General features: G+C 32.4%; 1 protein-coding gene across 2 annotated transcripts in view; it reads right to left on the bottom strand.

Moving 5' to 3' along the window:
- Positions 1–2365: 2365 nt before the first annotated feature.
- The window catches only part of RBM46 (RNA binding motif protein 46), a 35113-nt gene continuing 15103 nt past the window's right edge, over positions 2366–22375 (bottom strand). Inside the window, exon 4 of one of the 2 annotated variants that reach the window (XM_045798628.2) lies at positions 2366–2651. In XM_045798628.2, coding sequence (XP_045654584.1) covers positions 2452–2651 — 200 coding nt within the window. In that variant the 3' untranslated portion in view covers positions 2366–2451. Of the gene's footprint in view, positions 2652–10854; positions 10911–22375 lie in introns of those variants that run through there. The other variant, XM_087866354.1, reaches the window with a different exon arrangement.

Below are 22375 nucleotides of genomic sequence, written 5' to 3'. Positions count from 1 at the left end.
CCATAAGTTTGTGATGAATTAACTAGGGAAGCCCTTATTTGAATCAAAGGCCTTATATAGCGTATAAGAATTAAAGCATCAAGTAATTAGCAGCTATGTTCACAAGCCAAATGAAATTTCATGTGCAGTATGAACAAAATTAATTGTTCATCTACAATATATAAAGGGACAGTGTTTGACACAAATGTACTGATTTCTAGATTTCTGCTTGAAGGGAGAAGAGATGAAAGAGTGGTACAAATAGTGTATGATTTATATAATTATACCCAAATAATATCAGGTACCATTTGAGCGCCTTCTACTTGCCAGATGTTTTTAACATTATAAGGTGTGTATCATCACTTTACAGATGAAAAAATATAGCCCAGACAGATCAAAAACTGTCTTCAAGTTCAAAGAACTGTTACTTGGCAGAAGTGGTAATACAATACGATAGCCAAAGCTTACGTACTTTCTATCATATTACTATGGGTCTCCAAATACAGCGGCTGGTAAGCTCTCTCAATTGTTTGTGGGTTTGTTTTTTAATGAAAATGCTATGTGGTGACTTGTAATTATGATTATTTGGGCCATTACAAAATTCCTATGAAAAACTGTATTAATGTGTCTTCTTTTGGTTTGGAATCTGAGTCACCTCCACATCCCAAGGGTATTTAGCACAATAGCTGACTAAATAAACATTCCATGTGCTTGCCAAAGGAGTGATATGACTTGTAAGTCATGGTAATTAAACTGCAAGATCTATACAATCTATGTCAGGAAAAAAATTAATTTTGGTTAAGTATAGTATCTATGCTCATTTAAATTGGAAAATCTAAGGCAGGAACCTGGAAAGTTAAGTACTGCATATGGTTATATGGAATGAGCATTCTATAGAGGGTGAAAAACAAATGAGACTACAGTTGACCTTTGAACAACAAACACAGGGGTTAGGGACGCCAACTGCCCCCCTGGCCCCCATATAGTCAAAAATCCACATAAACCTTAGACTTGCTCAAAACTTAACTACTAAGAGTCTGTTGATCTGAATGACATAGTCTATTAACACATATTTTGTATGTTATATGTATTATATAATGTATTCTTACAATAAAGCTAAAGAATATGTTAAGAAAATCATAAGGAAAATACATTTATAGTACTATATAAAAAATCCTTGTATAAGTGAACCTGTCCAGTTCAAACCTGTGTTCAAGGGTCAACTGTAATTTACTCTCCATATAACTTCTGCTAGAAACTAGAGGTAGTAGAAGAAATATTTGCAACCACTTCATATTCTATATATGCAAATCCCGTGTTCTATGCTGCTACGTAATGAGTTAATCAAAAAAGTTAACTTCTGGTATCTTACAGTGAAAAAATTCTTGTCCCTGATTATCAATTATGTAAACCATCATTAGAAATCCATTATAAATGTACATTACCAAACCATTAAACAGTCCAAATGACTGGATTCACTAAATATTCAAAAGTAAAAGAAGGAAACTTCAGTGGCTTCATCAACAAAATATTTCTATTGGCTCCTGAAAAGGTTTTTGGTTACTGTTTCACAAAACTAACAATTTTTTGTCTGCGATATGCTTTGCTTTGGTCCCATGAAGACACTTAGCCTATGAAAAGGTCAAGGTGATGGTGAGAGCTAACTTTTTTGTGTATACTAATAAGCAAAAAGAAAACACATGCATATTAGAAGCATCACATATTTAATGTCAAAGAATTTGAATTCAAGTACAAAAATTAAACAACACATGATTACAACATTAAAAAACTGTAACACTTATTATTCAAACAACTATACAGTGAATATCAAAAACATAAAAGAAGCATAACTATAAAAACCTGAAATACATTAACAGCAAAATTAAAATTTATTTCTGTAACAAATAATTAACTAAAATATTTATAGTTATTTTCAAGGACCACAACGGTAGACTGCTTTTCCTTTAGTACTGCATAAAATTTGTATCTTAATCTTTTTGCCCTTCATTTCTTTCTACATAATAGTTAGATGCTTCTGGTATATAACTGTTACAATCTCTAATACAGATAGTGATCCTTGGTAATCAAATTTAGTGTAACCATTGTCTGCAAGTGCTTAAATATTTGTGAAATGCTATTTGGCAAAGTTATTATGCAAAAATTTAACATAAACTATTGAGTTCTACTGCCCACTCAGGAATTAGAAGTATTTAAAATCCCAAAAGTTTAAAAAGAAGAGTAGTTTGCTATACTTTATCAAGAGAAACCACTGAATAACTTTTTAAACTTAGCATTTTTATAAGTTCTACAACTGTAGGTTATTCTGAATTATGGTTGATGTTTACTATGTTGAAATAAGTATCTATTTATCATTTTAAAACCAAATGTGCAAACCCGATTCTAAAATAAAACAGAGTTTTAATTTGCATGCTTTACAAAGAAACTTTCATACTCATGTTTACAATAGCTTCTTCAGAAGAATGAGGCCTGATTGGAGATATATAGTCGCTGTCCAACATGGCTGCCATTAGCAAGTGATATTGTTGGTGACAAGGGATAGCCTGGATAAGAATAAGGCCTTGAAGTATAAGGAAGCACGCTGGGAGTCCCAGAAGAGACAGTAGCACTAACAGGGGAAAGACTATTTATTGAGCTGCGACGGAAATTGTAGTCTGTAAATAAATACATGAACAATTATGCTGCACATCTTTATGGATACAAATTTAATTCAAAGAGACAAAGCATTAAAACTATAATCACAGTTTAACATAATGTTCTAACATTCAAAATCCTGCGATTACTATTTTGCTGGTAAAGACTGTTTCAACATTCACAGCATTGCAAATCCTGATAGTTTTGTCAGTCAGTCCTAGGAGTTTCTTTCACGGACACAACACTTGAGATCTTACTAGAATGAATTCTTGGATATCTTTTACTTGCATATCTATTCACTGTTTTGTGTGGTTCTGATCACAGAAAAGTGAGAACCTCTGATTTCTCTTGTTCCACAATGCAGCTCCTTTTAAGTTTGGTTCTGATGCTAAGGGGTAGTCCATGAAGAAAAGATAAAAAAAACAGCGAATTCATATTTGCTTTTTTTTTTATACTGTATTAGGCATCAAACCAGCAGAAACATTCTTCCCTGGACTGCAAAAACATTTGGTGTAAACTAATTGTCGAATATTTCATTATTTAAATACTAATACAAACATCTGTATAACTCAATACACCAATTTAATATTAGAGTTCCTACTTGTACCATAAAAGAGTAAAATGAATCATGTTTATAAAATAAACTTCAAGAAACTATCAACTTATAGTATAGAAAAATCCAAAAATTAAAGCCAAATTATTTTTTTAAAAAACAGTTATATTTGAAATAGTACTACTCCACAATAAACATTCATCTTATGCACCAATAATTTCCTGCTTCATTAATTGTAATGTTTATATGTGTGTATGAATATGAAAGACCAAATTGTAAATCCTGTACTTTCCAAAAACTCAACTATGTTCTTTAGGGTAGATTAAGCCAAGGGTCTAACAATGACTATAAAATGATTATTTATAAAAGTTATGGTGTTTCTAGGAATGAAAGAAAAGGAATTAGGTAATCTAATGTACAAGTCAAGTTTTTTCTGTATTTTCCTGGTATTATAGATGAGGCCTAAAACATATGAGCATTAACTTAAGGTTGTCATGGGACTTAATATTTAGCCAACAGGAATGAGATCAACTGCAGGAGAATAAGCTCAAGCAACATCAGTAAGGACCTAGTTAAGAAAAAAAATGGAAAAAATAAAAATCAGTTAAATATAGGTTTAATTTCTAGCACTATAAAACTCTAACTTGATTAATTTTATAATCTTTTTATTTTTATTAATGGTACCATAAAATCAATAAAAGCAGTCTGTTCCAAGAAGACAAATACATTTAAAATATCCAATTCAAAATATTTTCAGTATTTTGAGACTGGATAAGGAATTATTTTGATACCATTTGCTTTTCTAATATCCAAAGTAGGATAAGTAGGTATCACAGAATTGTTTTTCTTAAAGGATCTACTATGCCTGAAGGGTATGGTATTTAGTATTAACAGAAACCTAGTGCTCCTATAATTCAAATTAATTGTTTAAAATAATAATTTCTGATTCTCTCCTCCTAAAGAATATTACACAAATACAGTCAATTCCTTATTAGACATGTATCTATGATACAATTAGCTCTTTCAATTTTTAACAATGTGGTCGTAGACAATATGATTTAGAAGAGCATATCTTTAACTAGTTATACTTGTACAGGTGGGGAAAATGTAGTTTTCAGAGAAATCACTTTCACACTTTGGGTTTATACCCATGCAACAGTTAATGCAGCCTATTCATTGAAATGTAGACAAAAGAGAGATTGTCAGGGAATTCACAAAGAAGATAGCCAGACGATTGGCTACTGGCATAGTACTTAGGTCTAAAAATGGGCATTTTAAATAGTCTCCTACTGTAAACCTTTAATTTAAAAATACACTAATCAACTGTTGTCTTCTCACATTTCTAAAGAAACTACATTAAAATACAAAACTAAAAGTTGACTCTGATGACCTCATTCATACAGGATAAATCAAGAGAAAAAAATTTCCCCCTAATACTACAGACTAGGAAAATCATAAGATTTTACAAGCATTTCAAAAATAAATTTTATTACAAGAATCTAAATATATTCAGAAAAAATCTGGGTAATTAGAAAATACAATACATATCAAACTTAAGATAGTAACTACTGACATAAGCCTAGATGAATCATGTTTTCCTTAGATCTAACATACAATATATATCACAGAAAATAAAAATCAGAAAGCATCGCTGATTTTTATGAAATAAATTAATAAGTGAGTCAGAATTCCTAGCATATACTTACTTGCCCACCCCTGGTTTTTCTTCCCAATGAATATCCTTAGCTCTTCAATCCCACTGTTTCTGTCTCAGACTTGGATCTGTCCTCCCCTTTCCCCTTCTTAAGGGAATGATAGAGCCAATTTCAGAATTTAAGTTTTACACCAAGAATTATTCAACTGTATTAATACTTTTTAAATTGAGGTACAATTTACATACAGAGAAATGCATACATCCTATGTGTTCATTTCAATGAGTTCTGATAACTCTATAAACCTAGGCAACCAATACCTAAAACAAGCTATAAAACATATCCATCAATCCAGAAGGCCCTGGTGCTCCTTTCCAGTAATAGCCCTTCCGTTGGAGGCAACTACTTTCTGATTTCTCACTATAGCTTAGATTTGTCTGTTCTTAGACTTCATACAAAATCTATTTTTAAAGAAATTTTAAGCCTCGCTTCTTTCTCTCCATATACTTCCTAAGATTCATCATGCTGTGTGTGTCCGTTTACTCCTTTTTACTGTTCAGCAGTATTCTGTTGTATGTGTACACTATAACATTTTTTATCCATTTACCTGTTGACAGATAAAATATTTGAGTTGTTCCTAAATTTTGACTATTATGAGTAAAGCCGTGCTGAACATTCTCATACAAGTCTTTTTGTGGATATATGTTTTCATTTCTTTTGGGTAAATAACGTGGAGTGAAACTGCTGGGTCATAGGGCAGACAAGATACTGCTGAACAGTTCTCCAATGTGACCATTTGACATTCCTACCAGTAAAATACGAGAGCTCTGGTTGTTGTTCCACATCCTCACCAACATTTGGTATTGCCAGTGTTTTGAATCATAACTATTCCAGTGATGTGAAATGGTATCTCATTTTGGTTTTAATTTGGATTTCTCTCATGACTAATAATGTGCTTAGTTGCCCATTTGAACATGTTCTTTAGTATAGGATGTATTCAAGCCTTTTGCTCATTTTTATTGGTTTGACTTTTTATTGTTGATATTAATAAAATTTTTAATCAAATCCTCTAATTTAAAATCATAACCCGGGGTAGGTTGGTCCTCAGAAGTCTAATTCCACCAACAACCTCTTTCACTGAAGAATGACACAGACAAAAGATGGTTGATTAAGTTACTGTTGGATACTCTCACAGTTAAATGAAGAAAAACATGTTAAAAATTAAGTCTCCTAATTCCTAGGAAAGTATTATTTCTACTTGACCAAGCTTTTTCACTCTGGAAATCTTCTCAAAACTGGGTTGGGGAAAGTGTCTCAAGAGGTTGTTACAGACACAGGGTAGAAATACAGTACATGGTACTCTAAGCTATCTGGCTGCTGCTTATACCTACCTACCCCCACATTTCCCATTGCAACCCACACAGCTCTGCATTCCCGTTTTATATGCTAAATGTTATCAAAGAATTTCATTTGAAGAAAAGGCCCTTTTGCATAAATAAATAAAGTCACTTGCTTTAATATAATGATTAGAGATAGCATTTTGATCAAATCGTCTACAATTTCACATTCATAACTTGAGCGAATACAAACATTTTCATAGAATAACTCTGATCTATATAGCAAATAGGCTTAACCTTAAGTGCCAATTCTAATCAAGCAGTAATGGCTAAAAGGGCCCCGGATTCCCAAGGATTCGGAAGCTGCAGCTAGAATGAGCAGAGTAACTGTTGTGCCACTGCCCTGGGAGCAAGGGCAGAGAAGGCAGCACATTCACCACCTCTTTGTCAGCCCCACTTCTGTAAGTGATAATTCGGTCTACTACCTTTCTCTGACACAAGAGAGAAACACCATCAATATGCTTCTCAGTGAAAATCTAAGCAATGGATGTGCACTGCTTTACTCCATTTGTGTCTTGTTTGTTTGTTTCTAATTCTCTTACACATCTTGACCAAACATCATGGATTCTCCAACTGCTTTTCTGCTTCATATAAAGACGGAGGAAACCCTTAATGGAGACTTTAAATTGAGTTCAAAGTGTCTTCTTATACTTATTTTGGCTATCTTTTTCTTCTGGTTTGTTTCTGACCATACTCTTTAATTCTCCATAAGTACATTCCTCATAATTCTCCTTGTTAACTATTTTTTTCTTCTCCTTAACTATTTAAGTTCTACCTTCACATCTACTCCCTCTTTTTGATGTACCCTTCTTCAGTGTACAATTCAGTGGTTTTTAATAGATTCACAAAGTTGTGCAACCAGTACCACTATCCAGAACATTTTCATCACCCGAAACAGAAACCCTCTACCTATTAGCAGTCACTACGCTATTTTCTCTCCCCCAGCTCCAGGAACCACTAATTCATCTGTTTCTATTGATTTGCGTGTTCTGGATTTTTGATACAAATGGAATCATACAATTTATGTCATCTTTTTTAACTAGCTCCTTAGCATTTGTTTTCAAGTTTCACCCATGTTGTAGTATATATCAGAACTTCATTCCTCTTTAGATCCCCTGGTGAGTATACCACATATTGTTTATCCACTTATCAGTCAATGGACATTTAGGTTTTTCTACCTGTTGGCTGTTATGAATAATGCTGCTAAGGAATAATGTGTACAAAATTTCATGTGGGGGGCACCTGGCTGGCTCAGTCTTTAAGCATCTGCCTTCGGCTCAGGGTCGTGATCCCAGGGTCTTGGGATGGAACCCCGCATCCGGCTCCCTGCTCAGCAGGAAGCCTGCTTCTCCCCCACCCACTCCCCCTGCTGGTGTTCCCTCTCTCACTGTGTCTCTCTCTGTCCGATAAATAAATAAAATTAAAAAAAAATTTTTCATGTGGACATATGCTTTCAATTCTCTGAAGCAAATAACTAGAAATCAACATGCTGGGTCATAAGGTAATTTTATGTTTAACTTTTTGAGACAACTATACAGTTTTCCAAGACAGCTATACTGTTTTAGCCTCCCAAAAGCAGTGTATGAGTATGAAGCACCTGATATTTTGATCTGTGAAACAAATTTCCCATATCTTTAATACATATCCCATACCTTTAATACATATTTTAAGTACTTTTTCAGATTTCTATAGGATTTTTATTAAAATTTTTTTTAAAAATTTCATTTCACCATTTTATTATTTCAATTTCTAACATTCAAATAGGCCACAACTGAAATAACTCAGTAACTTTCTTTCACTGAACTTCCTCTGCCCAAGTGTTAACACTTGGTAACACAGCATTGTATATATGCAGAACATAAAACATGGCTGGGTTCAAAGAGAGATTTAAAAAATCTATATAATAGTGTAAATGACATTTATAATTTATTTTGTACTTTCCATCCTAGTACAGAATTATTATGAATTAACTGTAAAGCAGAGGAAGGAATTTTCAAAATTGCTAATTATTTAAACAACTTATAACCTATGACATTTAAAAATCATTAACTAGAAATTTTTAAGTGATATTTTTGGCTAGAACACTTAAGTTATTATCAAATTTACTGGCATTTTTACCTCATTTACTTTTACAATTAAATTTTGACCAAAACAAGGTATTTTTACCCTCTATTTAATTTTTGCTATAGGCAACTGACAGCAAAGAGCAAGAAGTAGACATGAAATGACCTTTTTTTTTTTTTTTTTCTAAGACTAGGCTCACAGAGTAGCTTAGGTCAGTTTTTCTGTTTTAAGATGATTTTTAGGAGGCTTTCAGTATGCTAATCTTAGTAATGGTGGCTGGATAAGAATGAAAGTTATTATCTCTAAATCCTTTCTTATAAATTTCTAGTTGGTTAGTTCTCTGTTTTTACTAGAGTAATTATATTTTTCAGATTCAGTTTTGGGGAAAAAATCATCTGCTTTTGTTTTTAACTGAAGTATTTTTTAAATTTACAATATATTTTCTATATAATTTTGAAAGAGTGATTTGAGTTTTAAATTCTTACTGTTGAAACTGAGAGTATATAATAATTTTCATAAATATAATTGTCAGGTACCTGTACTTTTATTTTTAAGAAATTACTACTGCTTTCATCTAAATTATCTAAAGATTGCAATTTAAGCTTTCAAAAACAAAGGTTTGAAATTCTAGAAAAAGTAAACTAATTTATAGTAACGACAATCAGATCAGTGGCTGCCTGGAAAAGAAGATAGAAGGAGGAACAGGTTATTACTATGGGGTGACAGAAATGTTTGTTTTCTTGATTGTGATATCGTTTCACAGATGTATACATAAATCAAAACTGACCAAAGTGTACACTTTAAATGTGCACTTTATCGTATTTCAATTATACCTCGATAAGGTTATAAACAAAACCCAAGTGTTTCTTTGAGCTAGTTTCAGTGTTTCCCAACCTATATCCCTGTACAATTCAAGTACCTCAAAACAAGAATCCCTTAGCTAAATAAATCTTGAAAAAAATTCAGTAAAACTGGATTTAACACTTACACAGGTTGTTACTACGATGATTTTCAATATGCTAATAAGCACTATGATTTTTCCTAGGGCAGTATGTAGTACACAGCTTTTCCCAAACTCATTTGACCTTAGAAACAGTTATTTCACTGAACAACTTTGTAAATCACTTTGGGAAGAACTTTTAATGGGGCTAATATGTAATAGGGAAACATTAAAAACAAAACAGAAATATTCTTGAACTATGTTAAACACAGTAACTACAAATTCCAATGCCCTCAGAGGCTAAGATGTAACAAACAAATGAAAACAGAACTCAAAGAGGACCAAATGTAAATAAAACAGGTGTCTAGCTATTTGTACTGAAATTAAATCTAGTTGCTTTCCTTTCAAAAAACCAAAGAGACCTAACAAACCATATCCAGAGCTTCCAGTTTGCTACCTCTGTTTAATAGATTATGTCAAATTCCTTTAAAGATAGTTTCTAAACCATTTGGAAGAGATTAATAGAAAAGCAACCTATAAGAGAGAAAATTATGATCTGAGTGCTACAGTTTATCTAGGTTTCAGTATGGCTCAAAAACTGCAGCTCACTAGAAACACTATCTGGGCAAAAGTGAAGAGAAGATAAAAAGCCTTAGTAAAGACAGCAACTCTTTTCAAGTTTCATTTCTATCAGTAAAATTAGTCCTCATAATTCAAAATTTGAACTATAGAATCTTGTAAGAAAAGGTATTTCTGAGAATATCATCACATATTTGAATCTTTATGTTAAGATTAAGATGTACAAAAATAAAGTTATAAGCCTCAAGCATAATAAATACCTTTCCTTGTATGTGAAGTATGAGTTCTGTTAATGAGTTAATATTTACTGAGTACTTACTAAGTGCCAAAAATAACTATTCAACATCAGCACTACTTAATTCTTATAAAAGCCTTACGAAACAAATACTATTATTTTCCTCTTTAACAACAAGGAAATTGAGGTACAGAAAGATGACGTTAGCTTACTTAAAAACCCAGAACTAGTACATGGATTCTACCCAGGGAACTACAACATTCTTTTTGCTCAACATGTGAAAAGGAGTTTGAATGACAGTAATCTTTATTCAAACTATAAACGACATTTAACATCCTACTAAAACTTATCCTCTCAGTACCATGTTGAAAAAACTAAAGAGTGAATGAATCCTAGTAAATAAATTTTATTCTAAATTCTATCAACAATAACTGTGGTTTTATTAGTTCAAAAAATAGATAATTTTCAGATAAGCTTGAGAAATGCTGAATAATCTACATATAACACACTCACTCCAACAACATCCACATTAAAATACTGTTTACCATCTGTGGTGGTTAACAATATACATTAGTATGCTACAAGCTTTGAGAAAAACCTGAAATACGGAAACCAGATTAACTTTTTAAAACCTTGCTTAATGAATCTATAATTAACAAAGCTATTATTATCAAATATTTCACAAGCTTCTTTAGACAATTTTAAATATTTCTTCTTATAACCATAAGAAGAATAATTTAGAACTGGCTTTCTGAAAACTAAATATATCACTTAATATTCCTAAAAGACTTTTTCTTACCTGTTTATTTTCTCCAAATTCTTCTACATAGGTCCAGGCTGAAGAGATTGTGTTCCCTGTCTGTAAGCAGTGAAGACAGAAAAGAATTGAGTCTTGAGATTGATGTTATCCCTAATCTTGGAAGTGCATGGAATCCTTGATAACTTTAGTTAAAAACCTAATCAGTAAATAGGAAAATAAACTTAAAGAACAAAAGAAACAAGTGACAAATAATTATCATTTCTAAATCTCTGCAAAGATGAACAGAGAGAACAGTATTTTAATACATGAATGAAAAGTATGAGTTAATACATAATAAAAAAAAACCTTTCTATACCAATTAAGTCCTTATTAGTTGGTTTTTCCAAGAAGTACTAATAAAATAAAGGACTTTAAAAACAAATAAGATTGCCCAATTTCTGATAAGCAGATAGCCCAAAGAATCTAAACAAATTTGAAAAATATCAACATCCTTTCCTTCTATCATAAAAAGAGATAGATGGCCAAAATAATACTAAGCTTAAAAAAATACTAATTACAGTTAAATTTTATCTACTTGAAGCCTAATATAACCATATATAGTACAACTTTGGACATCCATACATTTTAGTAGTTATCTCCTTATATCCCTTAAAGCTTTCTGGTAGGGATGTACATCCACCCCTACGCTAAGATACTGTACAAAAAAGTATGAACAAATGAAAATATTTGATGATCCACATAGAACTACAGATTTTTAAATAGCCATCTTAAAGATAGTAACTCAGTAGAAAAAAAAAACAGTCACAATATTTTCTTAATATTTAACATGATGAAATTAGGTAACTTCAATTAACCCTCTGGTGAGAATTAGAAAATGCAGGTAACTACTAAAAAGCAAAATTATTTATCAAAAAACACTGAGAAGGACCAAGGAAGACAGTGAAGAATTATGGGACTGTGATCTTGGATAAGAAGGAAAACCCAAAATAGTTTGCACATCTTTTAGAGGTGTGTTTTCCCCTAGAAGAACAGGCCAACTCTGAAGAGGGATCTGATAGCCAACAGAAGATAACAAGAGACCAACAAATTTCTGAAGATAAAAGGACAAAAATTAGAGCTGAGGAGCTAGTGATAAGGCATGCCTGGAACCTGAATAAAACTGAACTAGAAATAGAACAACTTTAAAAGACACTAAATTCAACTTCAACTCTTCCCAATCCTGCCTGGATTAATAAGGCAATCTGGGATTGCCAGTCCCTTGGCCATCTTTCTGAAGCAAAATAAATCTTCCCTGAATAAACAGAACAGCATGTTAGCTTTCAAACTATACCTATATTTTTCATAGACAATATCTGACATTCAATCAAAAATAACCAGTCATACAAAGATAAAACAATGTGACCTAAAACCAATAAAAACAACAGTCAACAGTAACTGATCTATCTACAGGGAATTTAGATAAAGTTTTCAAAACTGGATATTAAAATGACTATGCCTAATATGCTCAAGGAAATAAAAGACTAAAAATTTTGAAGGAAAAATGTAAATCATGAAAGTGTCAAATGAAATTCTATAACTGAGAAATAAATCCAAATAAAGGTCTGAAGAAAATACACAGACTAAACATATAAAAAAGTGGAAAATGCAGAAAGAACACAACAGATACATGGGATACAGTAAAGAGGTCTAACATAGGTGTAACTGGAGTACCACATAAAGAGGAGAAAAAAAATGAGACAAAAGCAGTATCTGAAAACAGAATAACTTAGAACTTTCTGCAACAAGTGAATAACATTGATTCACAGATTTTAGAAGTGGTGAAAAGTGTCAATTAAGATAAAAACCAAGAAAACAGTATGTAAGCCCATCACAGTGACACTTCCAAAAATGACAGATAATGAGAAAATACTAAAACTCCCTGCAGGGGTGAGGAGAGTTTATGTTCAAAGCAACAAATAAGTTAATTACAGCTGACTTCTCAATGGAAACAATGGAAACCAGAAGACAGTGAGTGGAATTATAACTTCAAAGGGCGAAAGGAAAACAATTGCTGATCTAAAAAAATATAAATATCCTTTCAAAAGGTGGGTGAATCAAAAACATATTCAGGTAAACAAAACTGAAGTAATCTGTAATAAGCATATCCACACCAAAAGAAATACAAATGAATGTTCTTTGGACAGAATATAAAGAAACAATCATAGTGGAAACATGGAGATGTTATAGGAAATGAAGAGCAAAGGAAATGATAAATATGTAAATGGTAAATGAATACAAATGCATATTAACAAAAAACTATTATAATTAGGCATAGGGGGTTAAAATATATGAGTTTAAAACATTTGGAAATACCAGGGCACCTGGGTGGCTCAGTAAGTTAAGTGTCCAACTCTTGATCTCACCTTAGGTCTCGATCTCAGGGTCATGAGTTCGAGCCTCGCATTGGGCTCCATGCTGGGTGTGGAGCCTACTTATAAAAAAAAAAAAGATAAAACATATGGTAATACCAAGACACTATAGAAATTGGAAGAAGAAATAAGTTAAAGTGTACAAAGGTTTTTGCATTGTCTAGAAATGTGATAAAAGCATTAATATCAGATTTCAGTAAGTTAAGAATGCAAGTTGGAGTCTACAGGGTAATCACTAAAAGAACAGTAAAGACTCTACAGCTAATACAGCTAAAAGAAGAGAAAAGGGCCAAGCAATCATCTATCTAAAGAAGGTAAGAAAAGAGAAACAGGGCAATAGAACAAGGAATAGAGAGCAAATGGCAAGATGAGAGGTTCTAAGCAAATCAGTAAGTACATTAAATGCAAGCTGACGAAACACTCAAAGAGCAGACTTTCAACAAAAGCAACAACAACAACAACAAGAACAACAACAACAGAACCTATATACTGGTCTCATCTTATGGCTAAGATACAGGAAAAGTAAAAGTTACAAAATGGAAAAATATATAATATGCAAACTAACCAAAAGACAGCTTATAAGCTTATGTTAACATCAGAGAAAGTAAAGTACACTTTAAGGCAGGAATACATGACACAGCTAGAATGACAGTAAAATGACCAAAGGCACACTTCACCAGAAAAATATAACAATTCTAGATTTCTATGCATGTAATATATAACCTCAAAATATAAAAAGCAAAAACTGACAGAACCAAAGGAGGAATAAAAATAGACCTAGAATCACAGTGGGTGGTTTTTATAACCCTCTCTCAATAACAAAATGAGCAGACAAAAAAAAATCATAAAACAAACAAATTTAAATATGATTAACAACTTGACCTAACTAAATTGTGTGCCCCAAAAAGATATGCTGAAGTCCCAACTGCTCACACCTCTGAATGTGACCTTATTCAGAAACAGAGCCATTGCAAATGTAATTAGTTAAGATGAGGTCATAATGGAGTATGACAGAGCCTTAACCTAATATGATCAGTATCCCTACAGGAGTAGAGAAAAACAGAAAGGAGACTGCCTTGTGAAGACACAAACACAGAGGGAGAAGACAATATTACAACAGAGGCAGTGACTAGAGTTATGCATCTATAAGCTAACAACTCAAAGACTGCTGACAACAGAAGCTAAAATAGGCAAGGAAATTCTCTCCTACTGGCCTGAACCAGAACATGGCCTGCCAACACCTTGATTTCTGGCTTTTAGGCTTCAGAACTGTGGGCAAATAAATTTCTGTTGCTTAAGTCACCCAGATTGTGGTACTTTGCCATAGCAACCCTCGTAAATACGCTACAATCAACAATTGCAAACACATTTTTTTAAGCAGGCATGGAATGTTTATATTAACTGGTTGTTAAAAAACAAAAGGACTGAAATCATACTTTCTGATCATAGTAAAAAATACATATAGGTAACTACAAAAATGTCCACATGTTTAGAATTTAAAATTTCCCATGTTCAAGAAAAAATCAAAATATTTTGAAATAAATTATAACAATCAAATACAGCAAAATATAAGTGTTGCAGCTATAACCATACTTTAGGAGGGAAATTTGTAGCCTGAATATGCATATATTATAGTAAAAGAAAGGCTGAAAACTCTAAACTAAGATGGCTTCCTAGATGATATCTCACATACTCAAAATAATATATCACACCAATTGTATACAAACTCTTCCACAGCACAAAGAGAAAAAACTTCCTGTTTTTAGGAGGAAAGGTGTGGGCCAATCTCAGTAATGAACACAGGTGTAAAAATCCTAAAGAAAATACCAAAAAAACAAATTTTGCAATACATAAAAAGGATAATGCATAATGACCAAATTGCATCTACTGCAGAAATACAAGGTTGATGTCACACTGAAACACCAATGCAACGCACATTAAAAGAAAAAAAAGATAAAAATGATATAATTATCTAAGTATATACAAAAAAACATTTGATAAAATTCATCACCCAGCTCATTCTTGATAAAAACTCTTAGCAAACTAGGAATAGAAGGAAATGCCCTTAATGTGACAAAGGGCTTCTATAATATAAGCTACAACAAACATTATACCTTAATGGAGAAATAGTGAAAGTTTAAAAGGATGCCTTCTATCATCATTTGTATTCAATGCTGGACAAGCAGTTCTAGCCAGTGCAATAGGCAAGAGAAAAAAGAAAAGTGTAAGGATAGAGAGGAAGGAAAAAGCTCATCATTTGCAGTTGATATGACTGTGTAGGTAGAAAATTTAAAATAATGTAGGATCGAACCATTAGAATCAAATAAATGGTTTTATTCAATACATAAAAAATAAATTTTATTTATATAAACAGAAACAATCAGGACTCAAAATTAAAAGGTACTTTTTACAATAACAATGAACAACATTAAATACCTACAAATAAATCTAATAAAAGATGTAGGGGAAATTTTCACAGTAGGCTAATACTGAATGTTTGGAAAAATTTTAAAAAGCCTAAATAAATGGAGAAAGATATAATGTTCATGGATCAGAAGTTCCAATACTATAAAATGTCATTTCTTTGCAAATTGATCTACAGGTACAATTCAGTTTTAATCAAAGTCCCAGTAGGACTTCTTTTTGGTATAAATTTGGTATAAATTTATAATCTAATTGTAAAATTCATATGAAATATAACAGCTGAGAAGAGCCAAGATAATTAAGAAAAAACATGTACAGATGTTCTCTACCAAAGACTTTTCAAAGTCATGTAATTAAGACAATGTAGTAAATTAAATTAGATCAATGGAATAAAAATCCAGAATAAGGCATGTATGTGCATATAGGTGTGCATGTGTGTACATATACATACCTACTTGATTTACGCTAAAGGTGGCACTTCAGAATCATGGGAAAAGGACAGTCTTTTCAATAAGTTGTGCTATGTAAATGATGATACATACTGAGGGTAAAATAAAACTTGAACATGTACTTCACACCCTCACTAAATTTAAAAGATAAAAAAATTTCTAAAATATAATATAGGAGAATATTTCTTGACTTTGCAGTAAGCAAAGATTTCTTAGCAGGACACAAACAGGACTAACTCTAAAAGACTGATAAATTGAACTATACTAAAATCAAAAACTTCTCTATTTTTCAAAGTGTACCATGAATACAGTAGAAAGGTAAGTCACACAGTAAAAGAAGGTATTTGTAGAAAATATATCCAACAAGGGGCTTGTATCTTAAGTAATAAAGAAAAAAGCAAGCAACCCACTACAATAAAAAAGCAAGAAACTTAAAACAAGACAGACATTTCATCAAGAGGATATCTTAATGCCCTATAATCCTATTAAAAGATATTCGGTATCATTAGTAAACAGTGATATAAAAGTTATAATCTCAATGAGATAGCAATATATACTATCCAGAATGTTCAAATTTTTCAAAGGTTAATAATACCCAAGTGTTGGCAAGAATTTGGAACAACTGAAACCATACGCTGGTCATGAAGTGTAAATTTATATAATTCCTGAAATTTTTGCATTATTTACTAAAGTTTTAAAAATATGACCCACTTCTCCTCCCATGTATTCAACAGGAATGCATGCAAGAATCTTCACAGCATCATTATTCAAACAGCAAAAAACAAAAGCACCTCAAATTTCTATCAACAATAGAAACAGCAAATAAATTCTAACATTCTGATGGAGTATTACCATCAGTGAGAGTGAATGAACCATACTGCCACATGCAACATGGACCAATCTTTATTCATAAACATAATGTTAAAAGAAGCCAGATGAAAGTATATAAAATGCTGTATCAATCTCAAAAACAAAGACGTCAGAAGGATGGTTTCCTTTGGGAAGAGAGAAGGTTTAATATGTACTTTGGGGTACAGACAAAGGAGATTTTTGGGGTGTTGATATTTTATGTCTTTACCTGATAGTTAAACAGATGTGATCCCTCTGTAGTCATTCACAAAGCTTACAGTTATGATTTGTGGACTTCTGTCTGTATGTAATGTAATAACTTACCAAGTTAAAAAATAACAGGGAATTACAATAGCTACCGTAGTGATATACATAAATGAGAAACTGATCATTTATAATTATGACTAAAAAATAAAACCATTCATAATACAATTATAAAGATAAAATGATTCAGAGTAATTTAAAAACTATAATTGTGGGGGCGCCTGGGTGGCTCAGCCATTAAGCGTCTGCCTTCGGCTCAGGGAGTGATTTCAGTGTTCTGGGATCCAGCCCCACATCAGGCTGCTTCCCTGGGAGCCTGCTTCTTCCTCTCCCACTCCCCCTGCTTGTGTTCCCTCTCTCACTGGCTGTCTCTCTCTCTGTCAAATAAATAAATAAAATAAAATCTTTAAAATAAAATAAAATAAAAACTATAATGGTGATTTTCAGTAAAGATGCTAATTGAAATTACTATTAAATATGGAACCAGTCATCCCTCCATAAGGCCTTCACATACTACCACCTGGAGGGGTTTTTTTTGTTTTTTTGTTTTTAAGATTTTATTTATTTATTTGAAAGAGAGAGAGCATGAGAGGGGGGAGGGTCAGAGGGAGAAGCAGATTCCCTGCTGAGCAGGGAGCCCCATGCTGGACTGGATCCTGGGACTCCAGGATCATGACCTGAGCCAAAGGCAGTAGCTTAACCAACTGAGCCACTCAGGTGCCCACCTGGAGTTTTACAATTAATTTTTGGTTATAACAAGTATTGACTGTTAATAAATTTATTTCTAAGAAATTATTTCAAAAGAAATTTCTTTTTTTAGTTTCAGGTATACAACATAATGATTACTCGGTAAGGGATTATTCAGTAATCCAGACACAATGGAAAAGCTAGGGAAAAGAAAAGGCATGTCAAAAAGTCAAGAATAAGAATAGGATAAACTTCAAAGATCAGAAACAGAATCTTGTTTTCCATAAAACTGCAATCATTAGATACGTTACTTTTAGTCTTCTGTTATGTAGGAACAGAAGCCAAAAAAAGATAAACTAGGTAAAATTCCTACTAATTAGGGTATTTGTTTTCATTATATCCACTAAGACCTAACACTGTAGATATAAATTGTTCTATAAACATGTGATGAAAAGTTTTTAAAATCACTTAAAACTAACTGTGCAAGCACACTGTGTATCTTTGAAGATTTCACTGGTTTTCAGTTTGAGGAAGAATTCCATATAAATTTTTAAATAACTGGTACGAAAAATGAAGAACTGTGTTTCAGACTTTCAGGTATTGCATACTGCTCTTTCTTCTTTTCAAACAGAAAATAACTGAATGCACAGGACTCCAGTATATTCCAAATGAAACTTCTATATTAGCAACCTGAATTTTCAGGGTTTTTCCTGCCTTTAGAAAACTAAAGTGAAAGAACTCCATCTTCTTAGTCTATACCTGTTTAGAAGAATGAAGAAGAAATGCACGCTAGTATAAGTTTAGAAATAACATACAATAAATAAGCTATTGCCAATAATTCTCCATTTGTGAAGTTTAACAAATGTTATAGATGGCACTAAATATAACTACAGCTTATGTAATGAACTTAAGAAGCTATCATAATGGTCAATAAAATTATAAAATTGTACCCAGTATGATCCATTATATTTTATACTCCTACAAACAAAATCTCCTATTCTTCCACTATCCAAATTTCACTTATATATATATTATATATAATATAGACATCTTTAATATAAAATAATCCATGACACGAGTCTGTATTTCAAGGATTTCACTGTTTTGAAATACTCATTTATCAGCATTTTAAAAACTATATACTTGATGGAAATCTAAGTATATATCATCCTGTTAACCACCATGCATAATGTAATTATTCTGTATCTGTACCTACCAACTCCATATCTCAGATTTTTTTTCCCCAACCTTTTTTCATTTTCTGCTAAAGCACAGTCTTTATCTTTCAAAAGAATCTTTATCTTTTAATCTTAGAGCATTGTAGATAATTTTCAATTATTTGAAAAGCACTACATGCTAAGTATTAAAGGAGACAGTACTAAACTATACCAATGCAGTAAATAATAACAATTAAAAAAAACATGCAAAGTCCTTTGACTTTACAATCCTGAGGGATCAAAAATTTTATAATAGTAAATAAACAGTAATATAAAAATTACTAAATTGTTGAGTAATATTATAAAGAACAAGTCATCCTCAGCAGTTACTATGTCTAGGAAAAGCTTAATATAAGAGGTTAAGTAAATGAAAGCAAGTAGAATATTCCCAGCAGAGTGAATAACACTAGGAAAAGCCTGGAAGTGCTAATGAGCATGAATTCAGATGATCAAAAGAAGAGGTATTTGTCTCTGGTTAGGTAAGATGGGGAAAACCAGGAAAGCATTCTGAACAAGACAGCGTGGACAGAGGACCTGATCATACCACAATAGTAAGCCACTGTTGGTTCTTAAACAAGGAAATAACAATGAAAAAACGCAGACATAATTGGGAGTGAAAAATTATATGGTTGAATTATGTACATGAGATGTTTTGAGCATAATCAGAGAGCAAATGAGAGTACCAAACAACAAGGGACCATAAAATAGATATAAACAAACTGCCTATTTGAAATTCTGTCTAGCATCTGATAGAGGGAAAAAAACATCATCTGCCACCTTGACACATACACTCCTGGTTGTCAATGTTCATCTTAAACTTAAAAATCCCGAAGTTAGGGGCGCCTGGGTGGCACAGCGGTTAAGCATCTGCCTTCGGCTCAGGGCGTGATCCTGGCGTTATGGGATCGAGCCCCACATCAGGCTCCTCCGCTATGAGCCTGCTTCTTCCTCTCCCACTCCCCCTGCTTGTGTTCCCTCTCTCGCTGGCTGTCTCTATCTCTGTAGAATAAATAAATAAAATCTTTAAAAAAAAAAAAATCCCGAAGTTACCTTGTAAACAAAGTATGTTTCCAAGATCTCTGTAATTTGGAATGATTCATTTAGGTTTGAGACAGATGTCCTAGATCTGATATACGGGCTTGTAGGACTGGTAAAGATAAAACTGTCTCTGCAAAGGATATAAAGCATGGAACAAAGACCAATCTCCTTCTATTTTAATTTTTAGAAAAATAACTGGCCAATAATATCCTACAAGTTCACAGTCTGTTATCAAATGTTTAACATTAGACTAAGGTCGGTTTTTCCCTTGAATCATGTGACATTGCAAAGAACAGCAGCTAAGAGCATACAGCCTCTTAGCTAACTGGGGGATCCCAGTTAGCAAACTATTTAATTTCCTAAAGGCTCAGTTTCTTCATTTGTTACCAAAAGAAAATGTAGACATTAAAGTAATATTTACCCCAAGGAAGTATCAGAATAATGTACTATATAAAGGCATTTAGCATAGTACCTATATAAGTGTTCAAAGAATCTTAACTATTTTTATTACTAATAATATTATATAAATGATTAGAAACGGTTTTCTTGGATTTGTTTTCTGAATAAATGTTATTTTTCAATACTTATATGGCACATTTTAATACACAAAAGGCACTACTGTGGGCCTTTTAACATTTTAACTCATTTAATATATACAATTACCCTACGACATAAATACCGTTAACATTCCCATTTTACAAATGAGGAAACTAAAGAACAAAGAGGTTAAAATAACTTTTCCAAATAAGTAATGAAGCCGGGATATGAACTCAGGAAATCTGGCTCCAAATGCCATGCTCTTTTAGTCTATGAAGCCTATATGCTATACCAAATTTAAAGTACTGGATTTCATTTTGCTGAAATTCTTTCTAAATGCAATGTACTATTTCCTGATCCTCTCATCTCAGATTAGGTCAGGTCATCCAGTTACGTATTCTCATACACCCTGTACCTCTTCAGAGTGTTTTATCAGAACTATCACTGAGTATCTTCCTCATAGAAGATAAACCCTATGAAGGCACAGCAACTGGGTCTGATTCACTACAGATCCTCAGGACTTTATAGACAAAGTACAGCGTTCAGTTAAGTATTTATTGAATGAACACACATATTAACAAGGATTAACAATCAGCTGCCAGTTAATAAACCAAAAAGAAGAAAAGAAAGCCTGAAGGAGTAAATAATAATAAACAAAAGGGTTATTGATAGGAGAATAAGAATGCCAAAACCAAACTTTCTTACATTAAAGTTTCGAAAAGCACATTTTTCAGAGGGCTTCAAAACAGCAAGGCTAATAAACTCTAAGTGATGTTAAAGAAGATAATTCGGAGTTAAAATCATCTAGTAAATAAAGGAAATAGTCTTTCCTTTCCCCATACATTTGTTTAACACTATAAACAGATACAGAAACAGAACTTTTAATATTTTAAACAGTTACATGGTTCTGGGTTGTATTAAATCATAATCTGCACCCCCCAAAACTTTCCTCTATTAGACTTAATTCTAACCCCTGGACTTCATATTAAAGTCTTTTCCCCATGTGCCAGCTCTTCAAACACTTGAAGACAGCCATCATATTTCCCCTATAAATACTAGTATTTATAGACTAAAAAGCCCCAAATTCTTCAGTTGCTCACTGTCCTACTTTGCATTAGAGTTTCCAAGTCCTCCCTAGTTGTCAAGGATTAATTAAGCCTTAGTGCCCAAAAGAAAACAAAACATGTCACATACAGTCTGAGCAGGATAAAAATATTTGGTTTGGAAACAACACAACTTTCCTAGATTACCCTGAATTATATGAATTTGAGAATCTCTAGGGTACAATGACTCATTCTAATTTTTATAAAATAATTCAAGTTTTTAACTCTTGGCTGGTTGGCTTTCATTCTTTGCCAACTTATTTACTTAATTGTAAAAGTATGTTATACAAACAGAAGAATATAAAAAATATAAATGTACAGTTACATTACTTACAAAATAAAAACATGTTCTCACCCCCAGGCTTAGAAACAGAAAATTATCAATAACTATGAAGTCTCTCTTGCATCCTTTCCAATTTCTCCCTCCAACCCTTAAAATAATCATGATCCTAATTTTTAAGTGTTAATCATTCCCTTGTTTTTCTCTATGGTTTTGCCACATATTCACATATCCCTAAACAGTACATTGTTTAGTTTTGCTTGACTTTATTTTTCTACTCACAATTTCTCATTGCTTCAATTCTTTCA

This window comes from Ursus americanus, chromosome 13, assembly GCF_024610735.1.
Source record: "Ursus americanus isolate L20-20 chromosome 13, mUrsAme1.1.p, whole genome shotgun sequence".
NCBI classification, from domain to species: Eukaryota; Metazoa; Chordata; class Mammalia; order Carnivora; family Ursidae; genus Ursus; species Ursus americanus.
This window is presented reverse-complemented; position numbering and strand designations above follow the sequence as displayed.